Genomic DNA, 9,864 nt, shown 5'->3' with positions numbered 1-9,864 from the left:
CCCTGGGTCTGATGGGGGAGGTGGCCCTGCCCTGGGTCTGATGGGGGAGGCCCAGTCCTGCCCTGGGTCTGATGGGGGAGGTGGCCCTGTCCTGGGTCTGATGGGGGAGGTGGCCCAGCCCTGGGTCTGATGAGGGAGGTGGCCCAGCCCTGGGTCTGATGGGGGAGGCCCAGCCCTGGGTCTGATGGGGGAGGTGATCCTGTCCTGGGTCTGATGGGGGAGGTGGCCCAGTCCTGGGTCTGATGGGGGAGGTGGCCCAGCCCTGGGTCTGATGGGGGAGATGGCCCAGCCCTGGGTCTGATGGGGGAGGCCCAGCCCTGGGTCTGATGGGGGAGGTGGCCCTGCCCTGGGTCTGATGGGGGAGGTGGCCCTGCCCTGGGTCTGAGGGAGGCTGTAACTGAGGGAGCTGCATCTGGTGCTCAGGGTGCCCATGGAGTAAGGAAATGGGTGGATGGGGGGAGCAAACAATAAGCACCCTGACCTCTCAGGCCCATGGCCCTGGTGAAGGTGGTGCTTGGGGCCCACAACCTGCGGAACGCCGAGCCCAGCCAACAGAAGTTCTCCGTCACTCGCCAGTTTTCCAACAACTATGACCCAGAGCTGAAGCACAATGACATTCTCCTACTGCAGGTGGGTGGGCGGAGCCCGCAGGACCGGTAATTACCCCTTCATTCACCTTTAGCAAAAACGTATTGAGCACCTACTGTATGCCAGGCCCCTGCCAGTGCTGGGACATAGCCTGGTACACAGTAGGCCTGGTAAGGAGAGGGCCATTCAGACAATAGCCCCACAAATGGCTGCCCCACCTGCCTTTGACCTGGCCGTGCCCCTTGCCCGGCACCCATCCACCCAACATCCTCACCCCCAACCTCACCTTCTCAGCGAGAGCTCCCCTCACCCTAGTGGAAAGACAGCCACCCCTCCCCTGATGCACGGTTCACCATCTCGCCATTTCCCTCGACAATGCATCTGTCATTCTCCTGGCCTCTCCCACTCCCTGAAAGGTCAGCTCCCTGAGGGTTTAGTGGAGGACTAAGCATACAGTTGGCACTCAATGAGGGCTTTGTGAGTGGATGAAAACCACAGTGACAAATGCTGCCAAAGGGAGGCCCATGGTGTCAGAGAATGTAAAACAGCCCTGCTGGGGTTTGGAGGATCAATCAGAACAGGCTCCCTGGAGGAGGTGACCCTGAGGTAGAACCTGAGAGTGAGTGGGAGGGGGCCCAGAGGAGGCACTTTGGGGTGGTCAGGACGTGAGTGGATGTGAGAGGGGGGTGGCTATGGGGCCTGGAGACAGGATCTCACTGCCCACCTCCTCTCACTCTGCCCCAGCTGGACCGCCCTGCCAACCTCACCGCCCAGGTCACAGTGGCGCAGCTCCCGGAGCAGGACCAGCTGCTGCCCCACGGCACCCAGTGCCTGGCCATGGGCTGGGGCCGCCTGGGCACCATGGAACCATTGCCCCAGGTCCTTCAGGAGCTGAATGTCACCGTGGTCACCTTCCTGTGTCGGCCAGAGAACGTGTGCACCTTCGTTCCCCGGCGCAAAGCTGGCATCTGCTTTGTACGTACCTGCCCGGCTGCCAGCGCCCTGGGCCGCTTTGGATGGCAGAGAGGGCTCCAGGAGCTGCCCACAGGAGGGAGGGCGCGGGTGGCAGCAGTTCAAACCCACCTCCTCCCCACCGAGCAGCTGCAGGCTGTGCCTTGGTCTCCTGTCGGGAAGAGGGGCTCACCCATCGTGAGGGCTCAGCAAGGGATGGAGAACAGCCTCGGCTCCCACAGGCACCCAGGGGTGCTCATGTCGCACCCGGTGGCCTCGGTGGGTCTAGGGATTCTCCCACTCCGGGGCCCCCTCTCGGAGCCGCCCAGCTCACTCCAGGGGTCCAGGGATATAGCAGGGGCCGTAAATGCCCCCCGCCCCCCAGTGGCCCATCTCCCTCTGTCGCCCACGTGCCTTAAAGAGAATTCCGTACTGGAAACACGTTACCGCTAACTGGCATTGGGCTGCCACCAGCTTCACTTTGCCCGACGCGGCCACATCCGGGGTGATGACCAGCCTGTCCCCGCCCTTCCCAGGGGGACTCTGGCGGCCCCTTGATCTGCGACGGCGTCCTCCAGGCCGTGGACTCCTTCCTCGTTCGGGAGTGTGCCAACCGCCAGTACCCGGACTTCTACGCTCGAGTTGCCCTCTATGTGGACTGGATTCAGTCTGTGCTGAGAAGTGTGGGGGGTGAGGGCAGCCCCTGAGCCCCTTCCCCCAGGCCCCCCCACGGGCTGAGGCCAGAGAACAAGCCCTAATGGGGGGAAGGGAGCCGGTGCCCGGCCTCACGGTGACGTCAATAAAAACTGAAACCCTCCTCTGGCTCCTGTCTGTCCTTCCCGCGTGGGGAGAGTGGCCCACGGTCCCCGGCATCCAAATCTCCAGACCCCAGGCTTTGGAGGGGGGTTTGGAGCAGAAGCCTCGAGCCAGTGTGGGGCCCGGGTCACAGTGGGTCCCCTCCCCCAGCGCCCATAGACGTGGGTGGAATCCAGCCCCACCCGTGCGGCCCCCGCAAGCCGCTGCCCATCTCTGCGTCTCCGTTTCCTCGTCTGGAAGAGGGAGCCACCGCAGACATTTCCCACACAGACCAAGAGCCGCCCCCTCACCCTCAGGGATGGGGCGTCGTGTGGGCTCTGTGTCTCCAGCTCGGGGGCTGCCGGAGGACCGGGCTGTCATAACACGAGTGCTGCCCAGCGACGAGGCTCAGTGGCTGAGCGTCACCTATGAACCATGAGGACATGGTTCCACTCCCTCCCGGTCAGGGCACATGCCCAGGTTGCGGGCTCTATCCCCGGGGCGGGGGGGGGGGGCGTGCAGGAGGCAGCCGATTAATGATTCTCTCTCATCATGGATGTTTCTATGTCTCTCTCCCTCTCCCTTCCTCTTGAAGTCAATACAAATGTATTTAAAAAATAATAATAACATGGAGTGCCCAGGCCTGTGGGGCTCCTGACTCAGCCGGGGGCTGGCCGAATGGCTGTTAGGGAGGCTTCCTGGAGAAGGCAGCTGTGCCTGAGCAGGAGCATGAAGAGAAAAGCACCCCCCACCCCCAGGGAGGCTCATCAAGTGCAGAGGAACAGGAAGGGTTCGGTGTGGCTGGAATGGAGACGGCCAAGGGGCTGGGGAAGGAGAGTTCAGGCATGTGGTGGGGCTGGAGCATGCAGGGCCACAGACAAGAATGGGGGGGAGTGGGGGCTAGAGACCAGCCCTGAGGACAGGAAGAGGTAGAGATCATTGGCCAGCAGGCAAGTAGCCATGGGAATGAGGCTCAGAGAGAGGCCCAACCTGCTCACAGGACAAACAGACCTGGAAGGAAGCTCTTTCCTTATTGCTTTCTTCTCCCACCGCCTGGTGTCAGCATACAATTCAATAAGAGTGAGAACTCCCGGCCTGCCCCTTCTGCAACTCTGTTACACCTTAGCCCAGGGTAAGTGCGAGGACTGGTCTATGGCAGCAGCGCCCGGAGCACATCTGTGCTAAGACGGGGGACATAGCTGAATCCTGGGAAATGCACGCTGAGCGGCAGGGCGGTGCTGGGGGTTCCCTGCACTTCCCAGGGGCTCAAGGCAGGGAAGTGGTTTCTATAAAAACCCCACAGCGCTGGGGGTGAAAGAGGTTTGCTAGAGCAGCGGTTCTCAACCTGTGGGTCGTGACCCCTTTGGGGTCGAACGACCCTTTCACAGGGGTCGCCTAAGACCGTCGGAAAACACATATATAATTACATATTGTTTTGTGATTAATCACTATGCTTTAATTATGTTCAGTTTGTAACAATGAAAATACATCCTGCATATCAGATATTTACATTACGATTCATAACAGTAGCAAAATTACAGTTGTGAAGTAGCAACGAAAATAATTTTATGGTTGGGGGTCACCACAACATGAACTGTATTAAAGGGTCGCGGCATTAGGAAGGTTGAGAACCACTGTGCTAGAGCAAGGGTCCTCAAACTACGGCCCGCGGGCCACATGCGGCCCGCCGAAAACATTTATCCGGCCCGCCGGGTGTTTTTGCCACCGCTGTGTGCATAGGAATTTGTTCATAGTTTTTTTTTAAACTATAGTCCAGCCCTCCAACGGTCTGAGGGACAGTGAACTGGCCCCCTGTTTAAAAAGTTGAGGACCCCTGTGCTAGAGGGAGTGTAGGGAACAGAAAGGCCCACAAAAATCCAACAAGAGATGTTTGCTAGTTTTTTGGGCTCGTGTGTGAAAGGTGGCTCAGGGAAGCTCTGCACCGCAAAGATCAAACCCAACACTGGGAGCTGAGGATCAGGGGTCGGGGACCCTGGGGTAGATTCAGGAAATGAGGAGCTCATGAGAATAACAAGCAGGATGGTCAGGCCTGCAAATCGGGAGGCCTCAGGGAGCAAGGGGTTCCCCCACACACACCCCAGGGGTGTGTGGGTCTGTGCTGCTCGGGGCCACAGGCAGGGGGAGCCAGTCCCTGCAGCTCAGAGGTGCCCAGTCTCCAGCGGAGGGAGAGATGCTCGAATCACTGCAGGGTAACTCGGGTCCATAAAGTGCAGGTGTCTTATTTGGAAGACGCGTTACTCATTACGCAGGTGTGGCCAGTGTTACCACGACTCTGATTGCAAATGAGAAGCCAAGCAGTTTGCCTCCCAGCCTGGAGGTGGTTAATGGTTAACATCACTTTCTTATCTAAGAACTTGGCCAACGTTCATTCACTTCATCTTGGGATAATCCTATACAATGGAGTCTATTGTTATAACTTCCCTTTTACAGACAAGGAAACGGGCACAGACAGTTAAGTCAGTGGGTTAAGTCAGTGGGTTAAGTCAGTGTCCTCAAGTTATGTAGAAGGCAAGTGGCCAAGCAGGATAGGAACCCAGAGTGGAACCCAGAGGCTTGACCACTATGAGATGTGTGTACACAGTATACAGGTGATGCTCAATAAATGCAACTTTGATTAAATGGGGTCTCCCTGTCTGAGCCACAGCCTCCTCCCCCCACCCCCCCAAGACATGGCTTCCTCCACTCTCCCTCATCCCTGGACTGGAAACAGGGCTGTGTATACAGTAGGTGCTTACTAAATGCTCTGTGGCAAATTTAACACAATGGGGTGGGGACCCTGCCAAGCAGGTAGGAGGGCAGGTGACATGTATCCGATGAAGGGAGGGATGAGGGTGAGCACTGAGCGCCTGCTGTGTCCCAGGCTCTGGGAAAGCAGGGCCATCACCCTCAATGGTGAGAATATGGGGGTTCGTTTGCCTGTGGCACAAATGGAGAGGGAGGCCCAGGGACAAACAGGACTCCAGCCCTGGCTCCGGGTGTCCTCCATGCCCCCACCCACTTGTTCCTGCGATGGATCCGTTGGTTGCCCCCCGTGAACCCTGCTCCTGGTCAGGAGAACGTTGCTTCTTGCGACAGCTTGGCTACAGCCGTTGGAGCTGGAGCATCTGGGGGAGGTGGGAAGAGGAACAGGGCCAGGGGGTGGGGGCTGGGCCCTGGGGGCCCTTCTCCACTGTTTGGCCTGAGTTCTTCCACAGCCCCAGACAGAAGCTCTCAAGCTTCAATGGACATCCATGGTCCAGCCCCCTGGCCCGGTCAGGGTTCCTTTCCCGGGCCGGAGAGGGGGTCTGTGAAACCCCAGGAGGTGGGGGGTCGGGGGGCGGGGGATTCTTCCCCAGAACCTCTGCTGGTGACCTGAGACTAAGAGGGCCCCGGGGGGGAAGGAGTTCCCCATTGTGAGCGATCGCCAAAGGGAGGTTGGAAGGCCAGGCCAGGAGAGGGAGACCCCAGACTCAGGGAGGCGGGCAGCAAATCCTCATCCAGCTGCGAATTGTGGGGGCCTGAGTTCAAACCCCAGCTGCTCACCATGTCACTGGGTAGCCACTCACGGGGGAGGCCTCGTTGTGCACCAGCTTCCTCATCTCAGATGGGAACCGAGCAGCCCCCCGTCGCCCCTGTGAAACGCCAGGACCGAGCTGGGTGCCCCGGCCCGATTGTGGTGCTCTGGGGAGACCGAGGCATGCGCGGCAGCCGCCACTCTGGGCCCAGGGTGGCCAGATTTGGCAAAAATACAGGACACCCAGTTACATTCGAATGTCAGGTAAATAATGGCTAACTTTCTAGATAAGTACAATATTTGGAACATAGTTATGCTAAATAAATTGTTTTCTTTAAAAAAAAACACTCAGCGGGGGCTGGGAATCTGCACAGGAACCGGCTGGTGAAGCCCAGCACCGCACTGCAGGGGCGCCCAGGCCCTGCGCCCCACCCAGGCCCAGCAGCAGAGGGGCTCGGGGTCCTCTTGCTTGTCACGGGGCTCCAGAGTGGACCAAGGAGAGTTCTGTGGCCCTGGAAAGAATGGCGCCCTCGTGTCCGTCTTAAACGGGGCCTCGTCAGGAAGCAGTCTGGGAGTGCCCGGTCATGGCCACCTCGTGAGGATGTGTGGCAGGCGGCTCTCAGGCAAAACGCGGAGTCTGGACCATCCGTGTGGCCGCTGTGCGGAGGGGGCGACAGCTCCCAACTAGAACGGAGCTGCTCTCCGCACACTCCCTGCGCAGTGTGAGGAGGGCGGCAGTCCACGTGTGCGCGGTGGGTTGAAAGAGAAGGGACGGTTTTGCTCGCTCCGTGTGTCCTGGGGCTGCTCAGGCTGAACAGTAGGTGGCCGCTGTTTTCAAGGAACCAACCCCACGTGGCTGGTTTGGTCAGAGCTTGTTGCATCCCTGGCAGTGAGTGCCTCGGTCTGGAAAGTTAACGTGTCTCCTAACACCCACAGCTGGGACATTCTCTCTGCAATTATGAATTGTGTTGGTTTCACATTAAAAGAGAATGTCTCATCATTAGAGTTTGCCGGTGTTGGATTGTTCCCACTGTGAGGTTCTTAAACTTTTTTTGCTTCATAATTAATATTAAAGCAGTTCATGTTAGAGATCCTTTCAATATGAAAGGTTTGTAATGGAGGCATAGCATTTTATTGTTTATAAAAATCATCTATGCAGAAAAAAAAAACACTCGTAGACACAGACATCAGTATGGTGGTTACCAGAGGGAAGGGGGTTCGAGCGAAGTAAAGGGGTCAAATATTTGGTGACAGAAGATTTGACTTTGGGTGGTGGGCACACAAGGCAACATACAGATGATGTATCAGCACTGTACGCTTGAAACTTACATAATTTTATTAAGCGATTTCACCCCAATACATTTAGTTAAAAAGAAAAAAGAATTTTTTTAAATCTGACTTTCAAATTTGTGCCCTGAATTTTATCTGGAGCCAACCCAGGCCCCTGGCACCCATCCCCCCTGTTCTTGCCATCATCACCCTCATCCATTCCTGGGGGTGGAGAAAGGAAGTGGGGACACCTGGCCCTGCGGTGGGGCAATGCAACGGCCCCCGGGCTTTGGGCTATAAGAGGGCCCGGTGGGTGCAGGGGGCAGAGACACTGAAGCCCCCGCTCAACCATGACCCAAAGCTGCAGACCCTCCGGCCCGGCCCTGGCCTCCATCCTGCTGACCGTGCTGCTGGGTGGTGAGTGGAGCCACACGTCTGTCCATCCATCTGTCCCTGGGCATCCATTCCTGCTTCTCCACTTATGCCCTTGACTTAAGTGGTCCCCTTCTCCTCACGGGAAGGGGTGGCTGGGATGAGGAGACCCATTTCCAGAGGAGGAGACTGAGGTTCAGAGTGGTGAGGGGCCCAGGGAATCCAGGGGGGGCGGGTCAGTGGGCAGGCTCTGGGGACTCCAAAGCCAAATGAAGCTCAGATCTAGCTGTGCCCTGGCAGGAGGTGGTGGCAGGCCCCTCTTTCCTCTCCGTACCCCCGTTTCCTCATCTGGCAACAAGCACGAAAGAGTCCTGACCCGGAGGTTCTGGGTGGGAGTTCAAGGGCCAGCTGTCCCAGTGAGAGTAGAGGATCCTCATGACACTCACCACCACGCTCCCCCTGACTGTCTCCAGGCCCCGTGCTGGCCTCCGAGATCGTGGGTGGCCGGAAGGCCCAGCCCCACGCATGGCCCTTCATGGTGTCCCCTGCAGCGGCGTGGAGGCCCACTTCTGTGGCGGTACCCTGGTGGCCCCGAACTTTGTCATGTCGGCCGCGCACTGTGTGAATGGCATGTGAGTGACTCCCAGGCATACCTTCCCTCTTCCCTCCATTCCCACATCTGTCAAAGCGAGTCGGGGTGGAGGGGGTGGGGAGTGAGACCAGGGTCTGGGCCCCTCCAGGGCGCCCCCATTAATGCACCTTCTTCACCAGGCCGAAGTGCCGGCATTCAGCCCAGGAGCCCAGAGATCTGTCCTGGGCGGTGAGGCCACCCGTGGGCCTGGGCCTGGGCTCGGCTGAGCTCTGGGGTCTCTCTCCCACCCCCAAACCCAAGAGCTACCTCGAATCACCTCCTGCACCCACTTTACTGCAGAAACTTCCAGACAGTGCAGGTGGTGCTGGGGGCGCACAACCTGGGCCGGCGTGAGCCCACCAGGCAGCTGTTCAGCGTCCAGCAAGTCTTTGAAAACGGCTTCGATGCCCAGCGGCTGCTGAACGACATCGTGCTTCTGCAGGTGGGAGGCCGGCCGGGCGGCCAAGGGGTGCCTGGGGCGGGGAAGGGATGCCCACGCGGGTGTAAAGGCCCGGGGCCTGGGGCCTGCAGCATGGGGAGGGCACAGAAGGGGCGATAGACCGGGGGTCCCACCTGGCTCTAACGGGGCAGGTCATCTCTGTGCCTCCGTCTCCACCTGTGTGACCTGGGAAAGAAGCCCCACCTGGCAGGGTTGTTGAGCGCGTGAACAAGAGGATGCAGAGTGCTGGGAGCAGTTGTCCATCGACAGGCTGCTGTGATGATTCGTGCCCTGTGGCCGAGGGCAGGGACAGTCCCTGTCTTTGTGAACTGGGGCAAAGTTCCCCACATTCAGACTGGGGGAGGCTGGAGGGAGAAACCGTCCCTCCCCCACGGCTGGCAGAGCTATGATTACTCTCTGTCGTGCTCCAGAACAAGGGTTTTGTTGTCGTTGGTGTTGCCCACAGTTTGGTACCTACTGTTCACTGCACTCAAGACATGTTCAAGTTCACCCTGAGCCACTGTGGTTGTGTCTCCTTCACAAATAGGGAAACGGACGCTCAGGGTGGGGAGCATCAGGCAGGGTGGCCACGCTGCTCCATAAAATCCCAGAACTATCCTGGGGCCTCCGCTGGGGAAACAGGCCCAGGACGGGGAGAGTCGGCACCCGCTGCCCCACGTGACTCTGTGATGCTCTGTCCTGCCCACTGCAGCTCAACGGGTCAGCCACCATCAACGCCAACGTGCAGGTGGCCAGCCTGCCTGAGCAGGACCAAGGTGTGGGTAACGGGGTACGGTGCCTGGCCATGGGATGGGGTCGGCTGGGCACAAACCAGCCACCACCCAGAGTCCTCCAGCAGCTCAACGTGACCGTGGTGACAGCCCTCTGCCGCCCCACAAACGTGTGCACCCTGGTGCCGCGGCGCCGCGCGGGCATCTGCTTTGTGAGTACCTGCCACCCCCTCTCAGCTCCCACCCCACTCCTCCCCGGGCCTCAGCCACCAGGACTGCAAGCCAGATGCCAGGAGGACCTCCCAACCCCGAAGGGAGGCAGGTGGGGGGCCCTGAAAGCCTAGCCCCCTAACCTCACCTGGCCCCGCACAGGGGGACTCCGGCGGGCCCCTGGTCTGCAACGGGCTGATCCACGGGATCGACTCCTTCATCAGAGGAAGCTGCGGCTCCGGCTTCTTCCCAGATGCCTTTGCCCCCGTCGCGCGGTACGCAAACTGGATCACTCATCATCGCAGCACAGTGACGCCTCTCTCACTCAGGGACCTGCAGTAGAGCCACTAGCAAGGGCTGCCCC

The 9,864-nt window shown here is 59.2% G+C and overlaps 2 protein-coding genes across 2 annotated transcripts; both read left to right on the top strand.

Moving 5' to 3' along the window:
• The first annotated feature begins 399 nt into the window (after positions 1-399).
• Positions 400-2,246, top strand: LOC102438046 (myeloblastin-like). The gene is made up of 3 exons (XM_014467191.2): positions 400-630; positions 1,333-1,563; positions 2,076-2,246. The coding sequence occupies exons 1-3, from the start codon at positions 493-495 to the stop codon at positions 2,244-2,246; spliced, it is 540 nt and encodes a 179-aa protein (XP_014322677.1). The 5' UTR covers positions 400-492.
• Positions 2,247-7,467: 5,221 nt separating this feature from the next.
• ELANE (elastase, neutrophil expressed) lies at positions 7,468-9,842 on the top strand. Its single transcript, XM_006109709.3, is given in 6 exon segments — positions 7,468-7,534; positions 7,963-8,031; positions 8,034-8,121; positions 8,421-8,562; positions 9,272-9,502; positions 9,663-9,842. Coding segments are annotated over 6 exon segments (777 nt in total).
• Positions 9,843-9,864: the final 22 nt, after the last annotated feature.

The sequence above is a fragment of the Myotis lucifugus genome, unplaced genomic scaffold, assembly GCF_000147115.1.
Source record: "Myotis lucifugus unplaced genomic scaffold, Myoluc2.0 scaffold_383, whole genome shotgun sequence".
NCBI classification, from domain to species: Eukaryota; Metazoa; Chordata; class Mammalia; order Chiroptera; family Vespertilionidae; genus Myotis; species Myotis lucifugus.
Note: the sequence above shows the minus strand (reverse complement) of the source record. Positions and strands in the feature narration are given on the sequence as shown.

What these genes read in the sequence shown, in the direction of transcription:
- LOC102438046 (XM_014467191.2), top strand. Translation starts at nt 493, where the DNA reads ATGGCCCTGGTGAAGGTGGTGCTTGGGGCCCACAACCTGCGGAACGCC. An exon ending in ATGACATTCTCCTACTGCAG is followed by an intron (nt 631 to 1,332) that starts GTGGGTGGGCGG and finishes ACTCTGCCCCAG; the next exon opens with CTGGACCGCCCTGCCAACCT. An exon ending in GCAAAGCTGGCATCTGCTTT is followed by an intron (nt 1,564 to 2,075) that starts GTACGTACCTGC and finishes CGCCCTTCCCAG; the next exon opens with GGGGACTCTGGCGGCCCCTT.